The sequence below is a fragment of the Pipistrellus hanaki genome (assembly GCF_964339955.1).
Source record: "Pipistrellus hanaki genome assembly, chromosome: 4".
In the NCBI taxonomy this organism is placed as follows: Eukaryota; Metazoa; Chordata; class Mammalia; order Chiroptera; family Vespertilionidae; genus Pipistrellus; species Pipistrellus hanaki.
This window is the reverse complement of record NC_140506.1, coordinates 48285999-48305966: the sequence shown is the minus strand read 5'-3', so window position 1 is coordinate 48305966 and position 19968 is coordinate 48285999. Positions and strand designations below refer to the sequence as shown.

The 19968-nt window shown below is 38.9% G+C and overlaps 1 protein-coding gene across 1 annotated transcript in view; it reads right to left on the bottom strand.

Annotated features, from left to right (window-relative positions):
- Positions 1 to 1457: 1457 nt before the first annotated feature.
- Positions 1458 to 19968, bottom strand: part of RHOBTB3 (Rho related BTB domain containing 3) — a 56431-nt gene continuing 37920 nt past the window's right edge. The window contains 6 exon segments of the mRNA XM_084881964.1: positions 1458 to 1519; positions 1522 to 1829; positions 1831 to 1951; positions 11860 to 11956; positions 17277 to 17443; positions 19047 to 19220. Of these exon segments, the coding sequence (XP_084738090.1) occupies positions 1473 to 1519; positions 1522 to 1829; positions 1831 to 1951; positions 11860 to 11956; positions 17277 to 17443; positions 19047 to 19220 (914 nt within the window). The 3' untranslated portion in view covers positions 1458 to 1472.

The following is a 19968-nucleotide window of genomic DNA, read 5'->3' as shown; positions in this document are numbered from 1 at the left end:
TGTTTGCATGCAATCAGACACTATGTTTAACACTGGAAGCCATTTATGTCCAATAAGAACTCTTCTGCACTCCCAAATGCATCTTGTTGCCCAATCTCCAATAGACTCCCAGGCAGAGGGTTTCCACAAGGATGATTTTGTACATGTTCTGCACCGCCCCCCCCCCCCCCACAATGGCCCAACACTTAATCACTTTTCCATTCTATGTTCATCAATGCTCCAGGCAGCCAGCTGCCCTGGTCACTCCAGGTCTCATGACTATTAACTCAGGTTACTCCTGAGACAGAGCACACAGAGCTTCAAGTGTGAGCATACTTTTCATTTGCATCTGCAAGATTTGACTATTCCAGCTGAGGCAATCTGGCCTTTTCAGTGCCATTTATTTAACACACAGCCTGAGTCAGTCCCTGTGCTTAATGGAAGGTTGGAGAGTGGTTCACAAAGAAAATCAAGACATGGTCCCCACTCTCAAGTTCTTGCCCAGTAGAGACTACCAATACCTAATAGGCAACAAGTGCCACAAAAGAGCTAAGAAAGCCCTAGCTGGTTTTGCTCAGTGGATAGAGCATCAGCCTGCACAATGAAGAGTGACAGGTTCGATTCTGGTCAAGGGACATGCCTTGGTTGTGGGCTCGATCCCCAATAGGGGGCATGTAGGAGGCAGCTGATCAATGATTCTCTTTCATTATTGATCCTTCTCTCTCTCTCCCTCTCCCTTCCTCTATATAAAAAAATAATAATAAAGAGCTAATAAAGAAACATGTATAAGCAACTAATTCTTCCTGGGAGAGTCACAGAAAGCAAGAGATAGGATTTTTAAGCTGGGCTTTACAGGATATGCAGGAGTTTGCAAAGTAGACAGGGAATGGGAACCCAAACCAAGCCATAGGAAATGTATGAGGTGTGCAAGTATATAGATAATCTGGATGAACAGTCCCGAACGTCAAAGTAGAATAGATGGGATAGGTCAGTGGTCAGCAAATCTTGGCTCGAGAGCCACATGCAGCTCTTTGGCCCCTTGAATGTGGCTCTTCCACAAAATACCATGGCCTGGGCGAGTCTATTTTGAAGAAGTGGTGTTAGAAGAAATTTGTTTAAAAAGTTTGGCTCTCAAAAGAAATGTCAATCGTTGTACTGTTGATATTTGGCTGTTGACTAATGAGTTTGCCGACCACTGTTCCATAGGCAACAATTGTCTTCTAGGAGTGTGTTCCCAGCTCAAATTTGTGTCAGGAACACTATTCCAAAGCAACTGTGGAGGACTTTATGGATACAGCAGCCTTTACTGACAATGTGGGAACCCTGGGGAGAGGTTGTAATATATAGTGCATAATCTATCCACATGTTAGGGCTTCCTGGTCTTCTCCTGCTCCTATCTGGGCTCCTCAGCTCTGAGAAGTTCCAAATTCTTCTTCTATTTTTTTTTTTTTTTAAGTAGTTGGACATTTTAATGAACTTCCCTCCATGTAGCTTCAAGCTACCAGGACACAGACCCCACCAACACCCTTAATCTTCTCCTTGCTCTTCTGCTGAAGAACTTGGCCTTCACAATGACAGGCTGCTCTGGGAGCTTTCCCTCCCCCAGAACTGTGTAGTAGCCTGATGGCACCACCTCAATGACAGCAGCAGCTCCAGTCTTGATTTTGGCAGCATTTTCCCGTGTCTGCTCACTGACCAGGGTCCACAGTTTACCAAAGTTGACAGTTGGGCAGAAGCTCTGGTTCCTCTTTAAGTGGTGATGCCTCATACCAAGTTTCCCAAAGTCACCTGGGTGGTATTTGTCGAAAGTGATCCTGTGATGATGCAAGCCGCCAGCATTACTGTGGCCCCGGGTGCTTCCTGTGCTTGCCGTGGTTGTGGCTCATGTGGCCCCGAAGTTTTCGGGTCTTCCTGAGTCTGGATGGCATGTCGGTGGCCGAGCTGCAAGAGGGAGGCTTTTGGGAAGTCTCGCCTTTTTTAAAAAAACTTTTAAAAAGCCCAGATAGCACAAATCAGTGGTTGACCAGTCAGGGTTGCAGCTTGATCCCCAATCGGGGGCATGAAGGAGGCAGCCAATCAATGACTCTTTGTCAGCATTGATGTTTCTCTCTCTCTCCTTCTCTCTTACTCTCTAAAATCAATAAAAATATTTTTTAAAAAAACACACTTTTGAATATGTTTTTAAATTTTTAATGTATGGATTGATTTTAGAAAAAAGGAGAGAGAAAGAAAGAGACATATATAAACATCAATTTATTGTTCCACTTGGCTGATTCTTGAATGTGCCTCGATGGGGATAGAACCTGCAACTTTGGCATAGCAGGACTATCCTCCAGCTAGCTGAGCTACCCAGCCAGGGTAAACGTTCCAAATTCTCAAGTCCCTTATGCAGAGCTAACATTCAAGCCTGCAGAAGGCTCATTTCTATGCTAAATAATTATAAAGCACTTTTTCTAAACAAAGACAGTTATATTGTTAGGAGAAATTGTAGTAATAGCTGCTAAATATAATTTTCTATAGAATTTATAAATTTCTTTCATCACACACATATGAATCATCTACAACATCAGCAATATTCTAAAAGTTTTACACATAATGGAAATTTTTTGTGAAACATAATTATACTTGATAAACACAAGGCAGTATTCCCAAATTCACGCCAGCATTTCAACATCCAAGATAAAATAACGATAGAACACTGTGGTAAACTTATTTTTTTAAAAAGGTTTATTTGTTACAAAATGTTAAATACTAAAGCTAAAAACATATAAATTCAGATCAGGCTATATTAAAATACACACATATCCTTCTTTGCAAAATTATTAAAGATTTAATTAAACAGATGCTTTAAATAAAATAAAATACTCTTGAGGACTTTTTTTTTTTTTGTATAATTAATTGTATCAGTGTAGTGTAGTTTTAAAAATAACAGTTGAAAAGTTTATCTGTCTTGAAAGTCAAATTTATCCAAATCTTCAGTTTTCTGCTACTGCCCAAAACGAAGCCATCATGCTGGCTTGGACTAAATAAATTTGTTATGTTGTTGAAACTTCTATATTACGAGCCTGCTTTTCTACAATATGACACAGAGTAGCCAGAAGTATACAAAGGGTTACATAAGGTGAAAACCTGGCCCAGAAAGAGAAGGCCTTAGCTCTACCATACAGTATCTCCTCTAATTAAAATGATTGGGAAATATATTGAAGCAGAGATGAGCACAGAGCACACATTCATATAGAAATAATCTTTCAATTAAAATCAAAACCAAAAGAGTACTCATTTCTCCAAGATAGCTAAAGAGTATTTTATAATGTCTTGTTATTTTAAATCGAGTGAATTCAAACATTTTAATCTAGATTTAAAAACTAATTTGATTACTATTCTGAGCAGCTCTGAAGAGCTATGAGATCTTCGGGTCTAAATCGCTCACACAGGTGTAAAGGACTTTGATAATAAAAACTACATGCTTAACATCAACAGAGCATCCACTTCCACACTCAGCTCCAATCAAACGACCTAAAACCTATATGTAGTCCATTTAAATGTTAAATAGTATTTGCAAGAACATATTTTGCTTTAGAACTTTTGTTTCAATTTCCTAGATTAAGAGTTACTGATTTAGAATTTTAAGTGCTCTAATTCATATAGGGGTAATGCTTATGAAGAATAAAATGCTGTCACTGCACTTTAAAAAGTTCTTAAAAGTGAATGAATTTCTGGAAATCCACTAGAGTGTCTATTCTTTACCATGCTAGTGCATGCCCACTGGGATTTGCCAAGAGTTGATTAGCTCAAGTAATTAAAAATTCAAAAGACATAAAATGCATTCCAGTAATTTTCATCAACAGAATTCAGTTAAAATCTGGTTTCTTGGGAGAAATATGTAGAGAATTTTTATTTTTTCTCTCTGACAGTGTTGGTATACATCCAAGGACTAACTGTATGTGATTCTAATTCTATAGTGCCAAACTGTTTAATCAAACCTTTGAACAGTTGGGAAACTATATGTATTCTAAAGTACTTGAAAATTAAAAAATACATATATCCAATATTGAATTTTATTACAGAAGAAAATGATGCCAACAATAACACAGTAATCTGGTTTTCTCTCTCTCTGCTTGTGTAATTATTTCTGTTGACATGAAACACAAAAGAAACTAGAATTCTGTCCTCTATCCTAGTACCATTTTCTCTACATGGAACAAGTATTTCACTTACATCCTTTCGTTTAACTTACTGGGTAATCTTGAAGGACAAAACTCGTGCTACTCCTCAAAATAATTTAAATAATTCAAGCCACTGACATCCTAATCTTAGTAAATACACTAAAACAAAAACATCTTGAGCCTTCAATAGCAATTTCTCTAAAAAGCACGTTTTTCTATGAGCATCTTCATAAATACGTATAAAAGTCACGCTGGTCAGTCGCTTTTACCAATATCCTGGTGCTACAGAATGATCAATAATGTATTGGCTCGTCTGGTACAGAGCCAGAACAGCGAGTGTCTTAAAGATAACGAACACAAGACATCTCTCACTCACTAGTCAAGGTGGCACAGAGGCCCTGGGAGGAACACATTTCCCAAAAGCGTTCAGAACCCCCACAAAGCTCTCTTCCCTCCAGAAAGCCTCCTCCTCTCCCCTGGGTATCGGTGCCTCTTTTCTGCTTTCAGGAACAATGATGTCTGAGCAAGAAAACACAGTACATATCCCACTACAAGACAGACATCATTTCAGAGGCCCAGCACAAAGTGAAAATGCAGGCCCCTTCATCAAACATTATTATGAATTTCAAGATGGAACCAAGCAGGGGCCCTTCTAAGCTCTGACCCTATACAGTTAAAATCCGGTTTCTTGGGAGAAATATGTAGAGAATTTTTATTTTTCCTCTCTGACAGTGTTGGTATACATCCAAGGACTACACAGTTCCCTGGCCATACAATCATCCTCCCTTAGGTTTCCTACCTAATCTGAATCCTAGGGCAGAGACAAGGTGGCTCAGTTGGGTTGTTTCAGACAAAAAACATAATTTTTTTTCATGATGGTTGAAACACTGATGTGAAAACAAGTGTCATTTCACATTCAAAATGTCAGGCAAAATTCGATTCCTAAAGTCTGATTGATGAGTCGTCCCCTAGATTTTTCATTATAGAAGTAGTCACACTGGGTCTCTACATGCCCCTAATCTTAAGAAAGCCATTAATCAGACATGATGAAATTTCTGTATTAATCCTACATGATTTCTAAAATATTTTAACATTTTTTAACTGGGAAAGGTGTTAATATCGCCAAAGCAACTGGTCATCTTAAAGGGAATAAGTGGCTGCACAACAGCTTTATACACTATGTGAAGCCTTAGACTTAGCGTGTAGTATATTTCGTTCCCTTTTAAGATCATCATCATCATTTTCTCAAAGAGAAATAGTAAACACATTAAGCTGTATGGTGACTTTTTCTCCCCACACCCATATATATATAAACGCCCATGTTTCCATCACAAGAATTTTACTGGTACCCAGAGGTATCCCATTCTTCATGATGATGATAATTTTAAGTGTGTGTGTACATAAAAGCGCCAGGTTACATGACTAAGCAACGACACTTCCGGGAGTGAATATACTTCCTGTATTCCGCAAGCTGCTTCAAGTACAGATTCGATGGCCATCTGTGCTTTTCAACAAAACTGCGTTCTTCCACTAAAATTTTTAGAAAAAAAAAATGTTAATTGAATATATTTTATTTGTGATCGAGTTTAGGTATGAATTATTGCCTTCCTGTTGAATGGCTGACATCCAAGCTCTTCTATATACTCCCTACTCTTCCCTCAAGCCTTCCAAAATCATACAACTTTGGTTAAATCAGTCATCAGGATACATCTTTCCATCACTTCATCAAGTAGTATTTGATAATGTGTTTTTTAATATATATATATATATATATATATATATATATATATATATATATATATATATATATATAAACTTGCTTTTTCCTGGAGATGAAAATGAACTTGTTTTTTCCATAAAATTTCTGTTTTTTTTTTCTTTTGTAACTAACACAACCTCCCAAACTCTTTAAAGTCCCCCCGTCCTCTCTCCCACCAAGCCAGAGTGAGCAGGTAGCCCAGCCATTCCTGCAGGGCTGGGGTGTTGCCCTGGAGACCCTCTCCTCCCAAACTTGCACGCTATTGCTTCCTAGGCCTGCCTCATGCGTTTGTGTTCATCCAGACACTCCTGACGCCAGGTCCTTCCCTTGTTCGATTCTCTAGTTTTGGTGAAGCAGAACCTTTCTTAGCTTCCTGAAAAGGGCAGGTACATAGAAGTATTTTTGAGACCTTGCTTGTGATGAAACGTCTTTCATCTCCTCTCACACAACTCATAATTTCGTTTGCTACAGAATGCTGGAGACAGCACTTAGCAGATCTTTTCAATCTGCTGTCTCAAGGCCTTTACTCCTGGGATAACTCCTTGTATTATATTATTTCTTGGTAATTTTTCCCCACTTTTTTTTTTTTTCCGTATTAACTTCTATTATTCAGGCATTTCACTTCCTGGATTGAGTCTCCATTGTTTTTTGGTTTTTTTTTAAACTTTTCTTTCTGGTCTTTTTGTCCTTCTTTATGGGAGATATCATTACTTTCGACTATTTTATTCACTTGGGTTTTGTTTTGTTTTTTTGCTATCATATTTGTAATGTCCAAAAATGACTTCCTATTCTCATATTGCTTTTTTGAAAATTGTAGTAAAATGTATGTAAAATAAAACGAACCATCTTGACCATTTCTAAGTGCACAGTGAATGGTAAGTGGTGTTAACTACATCCATGTTGTCGTGCAACCACATCCATGAAGCGTGCTCCAGAACTCGTCATCTTGCAAAGCTGAAACTGTGCCCATTAAACAATTTCTATCCCTGCCTCCGCTGCCCCTGGAAACCACCACTCTACTCTCTGTCTTTACAGCTGTAACATTCCATCCCTGCTTTTCTTGGCTGTGTCTTATGCTTGGAGGATATTAATTTTAAAGGTTTTTGTTTGTTTTCTTCTACTCCTTGTGCTGTTGTGTCTCTTTATTCCTCTAAGTTCCTTCTTGTGAGATAACAGAAAACACATATTGGTCTCCGCACCCAGTTCTTGACACAGAGGCTCCTGAATCCCTTGAAATTTCCTGGGTGGTATTATCGTCTTTTATTTTAATCAGGCAATTCTGGGTGGGCTCCTGATGAGGGCTGGTTATCAAAAAGACATGATTAGAAGTTTGGCTCAGTGGATAGAGAATCGGCCTCTGGACTGAAAGGTCCTGGGTTCGATTCCAGTCAAGGGCACATGCTTGGGTTGTAGGCCTGGTTCCCATAGGAGATCAATGATTCTCTCTCATCATTGATGTTTCTATCTCTCTCTCTCCCTTCCTCTTTGAAACCAATAAAAATACATTAAAAAAAAAAAAAAAGAAGAAGTTTGGACTTTCAGCACTCCCCCTTCCTGACGCCCCCCCACCCCCATTCTCTTAAGAAGGAAAAGGACTGAAAATGGAGTTGATGAACGATCATGCCTGCATCAATGAAGTGTCCATAAAAACCCCCAAAGTACGAGGTTCGGGGAGCTTCCAGGTTGGTGAGCACATCCACGTGCCAGGCGGAGAATATACTCCAATTCCTCTGGACATGAGCTCCTGCACTTGGGATTCCCGAGCCCTCTCCCTATGTATCTCTTCCTCTAGCTATTCATCTGTGCCCTTTAATAAGCTGGTAAACTTAAGTAAGTTCATCCCTGCCTGTGTGAGGCAATCTAGCAAGTTAACTGAACCCATGGAGGAGGGTCATTGGAATCTCTGATCTATACCAGTTGCTCAAAAACACTGGACTTGAAGTGGGGTGGGGGATGGTCTTGTGGGATCTGGCACTCTCACTATCACCAGGTCATAGCTGGTGGTGAGAAGAACTGCTTGGTATGGGGTAAAACCTCAACACATTCGGTGATCAGAAGCGTCAAGAGTGAAGTGTTTTGTGTGAGAAGTAAAGACCACACGGGATAAAGACTCAGAGGAAAGTAACACAGGTGGAAAGACTGTAGGCTTTTCCTATTCACTTCTCTCTTGTTTTCATTCATTATGTTTTGGTTTGGGTATCTATCTTTCAGGCTGGACATTGCCTCAAATATCTACTAATCCTCAGTTATCCTATATAATAAAAGGCTAATATGCAAATTGACCAAATAGCGGAACAACCGGTCACTATGGCGTGCACTGACCACTAGGGGGCAGATGCTCAAGGCAGGAGCTGCCCCCTGGTGGTCAGTGTGCTCCCACAGGGGAGCACTGCTCAGCCAGAAGCCCTGAGCTGGACTCATAGCTGGCAAGCACAGTGGCAGTAGTGGGAACCTCTCCTGCCTCCATGGCAGCACTAAAGATGTCTAACTGACAGCTTAGACCCATGGGGAGCAGTTCTAAGCTGTCAGTCAGACATCCCCCGACGGCTCCCAGACTGTAAGAGGGTGCAGTCTGGACTGAGGGACACCCTCTCCCACGAATGCATGAATTTTGTGCACCGGGCTGCTAGACTCTTCATATTGAAGAATGAGATAGGAGAAAGCTGTTTGGAAATCTTTAGGGCATGGGGGTGGGGGGGAGACACTTGCTGACTGGTGGAATACACTGAAGCACAACTGAACAGACTAATGTTGGGATCATTGAAAGAATTCTCAAATTAGGCTAGAGAAAGATGATTCGATTTCCTGTCCAGACTAGGGGAGTCAAGAACTCTAGAATCTGGGTATTGGAAGGAGGCTGGAGATGTACTACAAAATGTGCAACGTTCCCATAACCCACATGTTTTCAGTCCAAGCTCCTTGCCCATCTCTACTATACTAAAAGATAGTGATTTTATCATTTTTGTTTTGTTTTGTTTAATTTCTTCAGGAATGAACCTGCCATCTCTAGTGATGATGAAGGAGAAGCAGTTACCTGCCTGGGTGGTATTGTGTATGGCAAAGTTTCTTTATCTACATAAAAGTAAGTCTACTGCTTTCAGTCCCAAGCCTCATTCCACTTTCTAAAATACCTGGTACCTCAAATTTCTAAGGTTTTGGTATTTTGCTGGGTGAATAAGCTTGTTTCTTATCAGTATTCCCTTCTGTGGGAACTCAGGTTTCTCCTGCTAAGTAAGTTTCCACTTCTCCATCGACTCTTTGATCTCAACTATTGTAATTTGGATTAACAAGGTCTTGAGAGACCTGAATAAAGAGAAATGACCTAGCTACTCAGGAAAACTAGTTCTATGTTTCACTAAGAAGCAAAGGTGACATAAAACTACGCCCTTAGTTAAGATAAAATAACAGAAAAAATGTTATTACAGATGACCCCTGGCCAACAACAACCAAGACAAAAAAAACTCCATAGAATCTATAATAATAAAAGCATAATATGCTAATTAGACTTCTGGGATGGAGCCCGAGCTGCAGCTGCCGGAGTGATGCAGCCGCCCATGGCTGCGAGAGAGGATTGAGGCAGCTGTGGCTAAAAAGGCCTACTCATGCACGAATTTCATGCATCGGGTCTCTAGTAAAACACATAACACGATATTCAGCTAAATTAAACTAGCTGTGAGAATAATGGCTCCATAAATGCCAACAGTAATATATTCCTTTGCACTGCTGTTTGTTTTCATGAGTCCAGTCTATAAAATGTCTAATATTTAATGAGAGCTATTACTCTGAGTTCTGATGCATTCGTGCTAGAAGTGACAAGACATCTTTTTCAGTCACACCTTTCAATTTCTAAACACCCCTAAATAAGAAAAGTTCTCAGTTAAAACCATTTGCAGAATTCCATTGATAATTTGATAATTTTTCAAACTAAAATAGGCAATTCTTTAAGAAAGTTCTGAAGTGATTGTGACAAGAACCCTTTTGAACCTAAAGTGACCCTGTGCTGTGGGCCAGGTGTGAGGCAGTATGGAGGAGAGGGGACTGACACTCTGGAAGACACGGCAGCTAATGCTTAGTTCCGGGTGGTTGTTGGGTGGGAAGATGGGCCAGAGTAGCCAGATCTTCAACTTTTCAAAAGAAGCCAAAAATTTAATTTTTTTAATGTAACATGTTACAATTTTTAAATGCTGACACTCTATTTAAAACAAACAAGCAAAAAACCATGTGGTCCAAATAGACTACCAGTTGGTGACCATCTATTTAGAATATCAAATTCTGCCTTATCCACAGGTGGTTCCTGCCCAACAGGAAGATCACTGCAGGCCCTGGACATAAACAGGCACCGCGGATCCAGAGCACGCATGACACCCTTTCATTCATTCCCATCAAGGGAACTCAGAAAACCACTGATACAGCCTCATCTCCTTACCTGCGCCTTTCCAAACTACACCTCAGGCCCTGCTTTTCACTATGCCAGGGGGTCATACATCCTTTATAGACAATTGTATACGTAAGAAAATAAAATAAACTTTAATAACTCAAAGGATTCACAGAGCATCTTTCTCCTAGGTTGTAATAGCATTCTCCATGTGTATCATGCACTTACGCAATATAGTAAGTGGAAAATAAGCCTTATTTTTTGTTTACAAGTGAAGGTGACCCAAGATAGCATAATGAAGGTAGTTCTAAAATCGAAATATTCCTTTATTTCATTTTAAGTGACTTCTGAACGAATAACTGTATAAGAATGTCTATACTAACAGCAAGCAGAATGTACTTTTTGTTTCTTTCTTGCACAAAGCAGATGGTTTGTGCTGTGCTGCTTTGATTTATTTTGTTACTCGACAGCACTAGGAGTTGGATTCTACATAAAGAGGCTTCCACTAGCCATTCAGTGTTTGTTGTCTGGCTATGAATGTCTGTTAAGGCGTCTGCCAAAAACCATTTCTTGGTTTCCTTAACTGTACAAGTAGTTGAATGAAACCAGGCACTTTCACTTTGTTTTAGCAGCAGATTCTCTTGTACAAGTAAGCTTTGATGTGGAAGGCTAAGATATAAAGCAGATAAAAGTGGAATTACTCTGGTTGAAGGTGTGAGGAAAATATCCAAGAAGCACAAATGTAGCCTTGTCTTCCCTCTACTTCTCTTGGCTCCCTCCTCTTCCCTCTCTTACTCCCCATTCTCCACCCACCTCAGAATCTCCAAGAGTTCCCTGTGTCAAGTTTGAGACTACTTGATTAGATCATCTTTAATTTCCTTTCTCTCTTAATCTGATTATTCCTTGAATCTATTCTAGGTAATAACGAGAGCAAACCACTGTATCTAAGTAGTCATCTACTCTGATGACTTCTATTTCATTTTCTTTCCTCTTACGTAACGCTGAGCTCAACTTTTGATTGGTTTTAATTTTTATAATTTATCATAAAAATCACACTACACATACTTTCTCTGCACATTAAGTTTTGTAACCCTCTTTGATCCATAAAAAATTTTTACTCCCAGGTAATACAGTTAACTCCTATATATATAAACTTAATAGATATAGGTATTAGTGCAATATAACTATATATTATAAACAATACACAACAGATACAATTCTTATATTAAAAAACGTTTTTCAGTCAGTACTGTTTAAATTTTGCTTCTGACTTGGGTGTTTAAAACCAAGATCCTATTCATCAAAACTAAATGCCACCAGAGGCCACTTTATCACTACACTTCAGGGAAAAAATGCATTTAAAAATGATGGGAGCTATGAAACAATCATTAGAAAATTTTGTGTAACCCAGGTCAAGCTACTTACGTAAAGTGACCTCAATGACCACACTGTGTATTTAAAAGGAGTGTATTACAATTGATTTTTTAATCTTTAAAAACTACTATTCCTCTAAAAGTTACGTTTCAAATCTAAGAACAAAGAACATAAAGTTTTCTTTCAACACAATAATTGCAATCTACCTGAAAGATCCTGAAATTCAGGCTTTTGACTGAAGATGAGGTAGTTAGTGGCAATGAAATGAAGTAGCCAGGTTGAAAGGCAATCAGAGTGGTGAAACTGCAAGAGAAATGGAAAGTGAAACAGTATTGTAAACAATGACCTTCAATACGATGATCAGATAAGAGAGAATGGGTCTGGAGAACCCACGGAGAGCCCCAATCCATGTTTAATGTGTCTGAATATATGATGCAGCCTTCAGCCTATTCTGACAACAGAAAGGAAAAGGGAGCATTAATAATAAATAATAATAAAATTACATTGATGGAGACACCAAATCAAATAAATAGCTAGTTATTGCTGCTGCAGTGGCTGAATATCTTTAAGCAGATGTATGGTTGCATCCGTGATTCACAAAGGCTATCTGAGGCTCTTGAAGATTTTGTTTAAGCTTTCAATCTAAGCCTCAAAGGTCATGGCCTTCACTAACTGCACTTGTATCTGTGCAAGATTATCACCAGCAAAGGTATACACTTGGTCATATCTAAAGAAATTCATCTGAGGAGCAAACTAAAAATTATTTAGAGGAGGAAGTGTCATCAACCAAAGGTTATGGTGACACTGTGCAAGTATTTCCATGAGAAGGTTATGTTTGAATAGTTGCTTTTAACTCAGATGTACTGTTACATGGAGCAGGATTCCCAGCGTATTTCTCATTCTGTTTCAATAGCTAACAGAGGGGGAACTCTGAGCAACTTGGCCATGACAAGTTGGTGCCAATCCAGTGACACTCACTGATATATGTAACCACTCGATTCAGAGTGTGGTAACTTGGTGGCAGGAAAGTTGGATACATGAGTGTAGTAGTTTTTTTATTATTATTATTACAGTAAATTATACATAAAATTTACCATTTTTAAGTGCAACCATCACCACTATCCTCAGAACTTTTTATTATCCAAAACTGAAACTTTTACCCATTAAATAATAAGTCCCATTTCCCCTTAGCCCTAGTCCCTGGTAATCACTATTTTATTTAACCTTTATGAATTTGACTATTCCAAGTACCTCATATAAGTTGAATTATACAGTATTTGTCCTTTTCAGTCTGGTTTATTTTACTTAGTGTAATGTCCTCAAGGTTCATCCATGTCGCAGCATATATTAAAATTTCATTCTTTTTAAGGATGAGTAATATTCTATTGTATGTACATACCACACTTCATTTATTCTTTCATTTGTTGATGGACATTTAGGTTGTTCCCACTTTTAGGCTATATATAGCTCTGTTAAGGACAATCAAAAATATGTAAAAAATAAGTAGTACTAAATTGAAGAAAGATTTGTAATCTCAAATCTTAAAGAAGAAACTCAAGTATTGCTCTTTTAAAAAGTTATAATGTGGGAATATGTTTTAACATTCCAATTCATAGGTCTTTCTAATTCTTATTATTTGAGTTGTATGAAACTTCATAGTTCATCTAATCCCACATCAGATTTTAACAATCTTTTTTTTTTTTACCTTGTATTTTAGCAGATGAATGTGAATTATCTGTAAGGAATAGAGCAAGAACATGTAGCTATTTTAACAGAAGCCACCAACACTACTAGATGATTAACCAGAGCAAATAACCTACCAACAGAGTTCAGAACCTTGCTGATGGCTGTGACTTTGAAAGAGAAGGGAGTTCAAAGAAATAAATAGCTGCCTACAAAAACATAATTCAAATGCAGAATTTTTTTTTGACTGAAATTTACGATATCAGAAGTGTGGGCTCTTGGCAAGAGATGGGATACTATAAACTTCTTGTGGACAAAAATGTATGCTGAACTGAGAAAGTAGGCTTAAACTTAAATAAACAAAAGAATAAAAAAAGAATAGGCATAAAAAAAAAACACACCTGTAAACCAAATGCTGTAGCATTTATTTTATTTTTTTTTATTTATTTATTTTTTAAAACACAAATATATATATATTTATTTATTTTTATATATTTTATTGATTTTGTACAGAGAGGAAGGGAGAGAGATAGAGAGTTAGAAACATCGATGAGAGAGAGTCATCGATCAGCTGCCTCTTGCACACCCCCTACTGGGGATGTGCCCGCAACCAAGGTACATGCCCTTGACCAGAATCGAACCCGGGACCCTTCAGTCCCCAAGCCAATGCTCTATCCATTGAGCCAAACCGGTCCCGGCCAAATGCTGTAGCATTTAACAGCTCTGTAACGAATAATAATGGTGCAGAAAGTACCTAGAAACTCACCAGGAAAAGATCAGAAACAAAACTGGTGGCCTGAATCAGCCAAATATTAATGCACAGATTATACAGAAATTGAGTTTAAAACTTTAATATGAGAGTAAACAGGACTTCACAGGAATCACAAAGTTTGGCTAGAAAGGGTTAAAAGTGGAGTGGAGATAAGGAAATCTCTACCTCAACCTGAAGGAACTGGTGGATTAGGGAAAGAAGCCTGTATTTTAAGTTAAGAGTTCAACTTGATAGAAATATATGGACCTAAAAAGTGGAAACAAGGTAAAAAAAAAAAAATGAGAAAGTTTAGGGACAAGTGGAAGGGGAAATGAGAAAATACCAAAACTGCTCATCTCTATTGAAGATATGAATGATGCTTTCCTGACACACAGTACACAGCAACAGAGATGATGAAAGGATCAGAAATTTCAATTACTCAGAGAGCTACTAGAAGTCTAAATCTGCTAAAACAATTTCACCTCCTAGAAGTCAGAAACAATGAGGAAAAGGTTAACTAAATTCTGACTACAGTATGAACTGGCTAGTGAAGTAGAACCTCAAAATAGAACCTCCCTAAGTTTCAAAGAGAATTTAGGGAGAAAATTATCCTGTTATCTGGGACCCATAATTCCAAACTAGGGACCATCAGAAATAGAATACAGGAAAGCTGATAAACGTAGGCTTAATCTTAGCAAATAGAAACATTATCAGAAACAGTAAAATTTAAAAAGAATTATTTCAGAATTTTAAAATTCAAGAGAAAAATAAGTATAATCGCACAATCAGAAACTACACAGGGGGAAAATAGGTCAGGAAAAATTTATGACAATGCAGTAATAAATGATGCTGGTGAGATGTGTTTGTGTGTGTGTGTGTGTGTGTGTGTGTGTATTTGGGGGGAGGGGGCACTTAAAGGAAACCAATGCAATCATACTAAAAATTCTCTTATGTATAAACTATCTATTTAAAAGGATATTACAAGAGGCCCAGGCCAGGTAGCTCAGGTGGTTAGAGCATCATCCCAATATGCCAAGGTTACAGGTTCAATCCCTGGTAAGGGCACATACAAGAATCAATCAACGAATGCATAAATAAGTGGAACAACAAATTGATGTTCTCTCTCTTTCTCTCTCTCTCTCTCTCTCTCTCTCTCTCTCTCTCTCTCTCTCTCTCAAATTAATAATAAAAAAGGATACTACAAGATAAGGAAAGAGAAGCTCATATCCAGTTTTTTAAAGTATGACAGACTTGTTAGAATAGTCTGAAAATGATACATCAAAAATGAACTGAGATTGTGAAAATACTAGACAGAATAAAAATGCATTTTAAAATTAAATCTAGGGGGTAGCTATTTATCCCATGCTCACTATAAATATATTACAAAGAAGAGCGATCAGGGTTACTCAATTTTTTTATATTTCTTTTTATCTCTAATATTAACTATGTATGATCTTATGACTTGATTATGAAAGAAAAGAACTCCAAAATAGTTAGAAAGAGTAAGGAAGACCTGGATGTTTTGAATGAATTCCATTCTATGCCTAGAAATACATGTTGATTAATGAATTTACCTCAGCACACGTTTAGCTGTCTCAGAGTCTGTCCTTTTCTGAATTATGTGTCTCTATTTCAGCAACTTGGATGAAGATAAATTCATCAAATTTTTCTAATTCTGGATGTAAACTTTGATAGGAATAGAAATGTTGTATGCCAGATAACATTTTATAAAGTTTTGATAGTCTGTAATGATGGAGCGAATATGTTCCCACGAAGCAGACCTTTAAGTTTCAGTTTACTGCAAGGTCAGTACTCATCACTGTGTGTATGACTGCTGCAGGCCCTGAAACCGTCCCAGGGAGTGGGTGAAATGGTAGAATAGCCAAGGGCTGGATGACCCATCTGCATAAACTTCTTGCTCCCAGGGATAAAAGAGAGAGAGTGGGAGCCTGGCCAGCGTGTCAGCGGTTGAGCATCAACCTGTGCACTAGGAGGTCATGGTTTGATTCCCGGCCGGGGCACATGCCCAGGTTGTGGGCTTGATCCCCAGTGGGGGCCATGCAGGAGACAGCGGATCAACAATTATCTCTCATCATTGATGTTTCTCTCTCTCTCTCCCTCTCCTTTCCTTACTGACACCAATAAAAGAAAACCAACAACATATTAAAAGAGAGTGGGAATAAGGAGATGGGAAATGTCTGACTGGGACAACAGGTGAGAGTTCCAGAGCAGAGTTCAAGAAAGCAGACCTAGTTTGGTCCTTTGTAAGGTTCATATTCTAGGGTCAGTCACAGTAAGTTGACTGTGTAAAATCTACCTGTTCCTTAGAATGTACAGCAATACAATTATTAAAAACAAAAGGGCTGCCAAAACTGGTTTGTCTCGGTGGACAGTGTCAGCCTGCAGACTCAAGGGTCCCAGGTTCGATTCTTGTCAAGTGCATGTACCCTGGTTGCGGGCACATCCCCAGTGGGGGGTGGGGGCTGCAGGAGGCAGTTGATCGATGTTTCTCTCTCATCCATGTTTCTACCTCTCTGTCCCTCTCTCTTCCTCTCTGTAAAAAATCAATAAAATATATATTAAAAAAAAAAAAAAAAAGGGTCCTGAGCTTAGAAGAGGGAAGAGATTCTGAGGAGACAGTAGGTATACTGTAGTGTTTCTCAACTCAAACATTTTTACTAAATATATCCCAGATACCGTGAGACATATCAACAAAGGAGGTTTGAAAGGATTAAGCAGTATACGGTACCTATACTTCCTACAAAAAACTGAAACTTCAAAACAGGTTCAGAAAGTGAATGAATCGATGGACAGATAAATGAGTTCAGCCTAATCGTCCTATCAGTTTGTAGGGCCCAATCCTGTCATTTTCCTTTCAGGAACCATAAGATTTGATCATTTTGGGTAAATTCTATTTCCTATAATGTCTATGACACAATAGTGCGCCAAACTCAAATGACTCTAGTAATGGCCACCATTCAGTTGAAAAGTTCCCCATCAGCCAATTCTACCTCCTTAGAAAGGGATTGCCCAGAAACCCTATCTCCAAACAAAACTGCCTGCCCACAGAAACGGCTGTGAGGGCACTTGAGCCTCACTTAGCCAAACTTCCAAACTAGGAGAGGTACTAACATCTCTCTGAAGAAGACTTTTAAAAATTCAAACAAGCAGATCCATAGGGCCAGTTACCTTGGCTTTCTTGAGCAAGTCAACTATATCAAGGTTCATGGATGCCAGCTCCCTGCTGGGCATGCTCTGCAGCTGGGTAATGATGAACAGCTCACAGATGTGCTGCAGTCTGGACACCTGGTACATCTCAGCACAGATCAGGAGACACATGGCCTGAAAAATGCCAGCTGATGCAAGGAGGGAAATAGAAGAAAATGGACAATAAAACCATTTATTTTACGGCCTAAGACAAACAGAAAATGCTGACTCTATCATTCAATGCAGAACAGAGTGCCCAGAGAAAACCCTGAAGAAGTCAGCATTCTAAACTCCATTTAAAAAAAGAACTAGTTTAAGCTTTCATTCTTAGAAGAGAATCAATGTGTCGTTTTTAATTATCCAGAGAGGGAGATTCTATAATTGCCCTTAATAATCAAGTCCAGAACTACGGGATAATTCCTTCTGCTCCCTAACCTATATTCTTGCAATTTTTCTCCTTCTCGCTTTAGTTCCAGGTTTGTTTGTTTTGTTTTAATTGTGGTAAAATAAACATAAAATTTACCATTAAGCATTCTTCCAGTTTTACAGAGAAATAACTGACATACATCAATGCTTAAGGGGTAGAGCACGATGGTCTGAATGACATATACTGTGAAATGAATACCACAGTAGGGTTACATAATATCCATCATCTCACATAGATACAATAAAAAATAAAAGAAAAAAAAATGTCCTCCTTGTGATGAGAAAACTTGGGATCTATAATCATAAGTTGCCTATATATCATGCAGCAGTGTTAGCTACAGTCATGCTGTACATTTCTAGACCTTATTTATTGACCACCTTCCTCCAATGCCCCCACCCTACCATCAGCCATTTTTAAGTGTGCAGTTCATTGGTATTAAATCCATTCAAATTGCTGTGCAACCATAACCACTTCACATCTCCAGAACTCAGACATCATTCCAAACTGGAAATGTGTCCACAAACAGGAACTCCCCACAGCCTCCTCCCCAACCCTGGCCATTATCCTGGTTGTTGTTTTAACACTTCCTTGTAAATCTGATTTTTTATGTAATGCTCTTATCCCTCCTTAAATGCCTTACTTGCTTCTATAGTTAGGAACCAAGAATGCTGTGCGTGTCATTTAACATAATGAATAGGTTACCTTTCTTTCTGTGATTGTCCCCACGTAAATATCCCAGTGTCTACCTTAACGTTATTCATTTTGACTCATGGCCCCTACACCTTTTACCAATTTGTAAAGAGCTTTGTCCTATAGTTACCAGTGCTTCTCTGAGCATTCTTTCTAATCAGTAGGATAAAACCTAAAAAATCAAAGCACCAATTACTCTAGTGAAGGGATGACGAAGAAAACAAAGTTTCTCATTATTTCAAATCTTGTCCATTTTTTGTTTAATATACGTTTGCCAGTGTCAATATAACATAAACAATAGCAAACACAGGATATCTTCCAAATCTAAAAATCAAGACATCTCCATGTCTAGGGTGCCCACGATGGCCACCATATGCTGTTGGAGCTGGCAGGGACACCTGAACTTATGCCCAACTCAGAGCCCAGGAGAGGTACCCAATCACTGCTCTTCCACTGGAATGGACTGAAAAGCCATTGTTGTCTCAACACTACCTCCACCTGCTTAGCACTCTGCATGGTGTCACCTCTGATAAGACTTAAGTGAAAACAGGTTTTACAGAAAGCAATTTATTTAAATGGCTGACATTTCTAAGAGAGGGAATTGTCAGATATTACCTAACATTTATACTGCTCACCTGGGCAACAGGAGTCCGTGTATAAGTACTCCAGGAATGACAAGAACGTCTCTTTGGAAACACCATAGACTGGAATCAGAACACTCTTTGCTTCCATATAATTGCCATTGAACATGGCTGCCATCACCTCACACCGAGCCACCAGGATGGCCCTGTGGGCTGGCACCGTCGTACCTGCACAGAAACAGAATTAAGTAAGATAAGCTTGCAGAGTTATTATTCTAGCAACTTTCCTTGTGATTAGAATGGTACTGCATTCGGTACAGTTAAGCTGATTCGTGGAAACCAAATTTGGGGGTAGTAGCCAGTATTAATTCAGAGACTTAATTTTCATGGAAACATAAAGTGTTTAAAAGTTGCCATTGAAACCAACAATTTGCAAGTCAGGAATTATTTTTTTCTTAGTTTATACTTCATGAGGATAGAAACACTGAAATATTTTGCTTCATCTTATATAATAAAAGCCTAATATAAGGCTTTTATTTTTTATTGTATCTATATGAGATAATGGATATTACGTAAAGTGTTCAGTTGTCCATTCAACCAATCAAAGTGTAATATGATATGCTAAGGCCACACAACTGTTCGCTATGACGAGAACTGACCACCAGAGGACAGACACTCCCACTGGTAGGTTAGCTTGCTGCTGGGGTCTAGCCAGTCTGGACTGGGCGAGAGGGCCAGATACGGACACGCACTAGAGCCCTCCTAAGGTCCCTCCCCAGCTAGCCAACCTCCTGTGTCTTTCCCGGCCCCAATGGTGCACCAGTGGGGTCCCTCAGCATGACCTGTGCACTCTCGCAATCTGGGCTGAGGGGACCCCCCCCCCCCCCCGCACGAATTTTGTGCACCAGGCCTCTAGTGTGTTTATAATGAAACATCTATTTTTTATCTTTTCCAGTTGGCCTGAAATACCACTGCC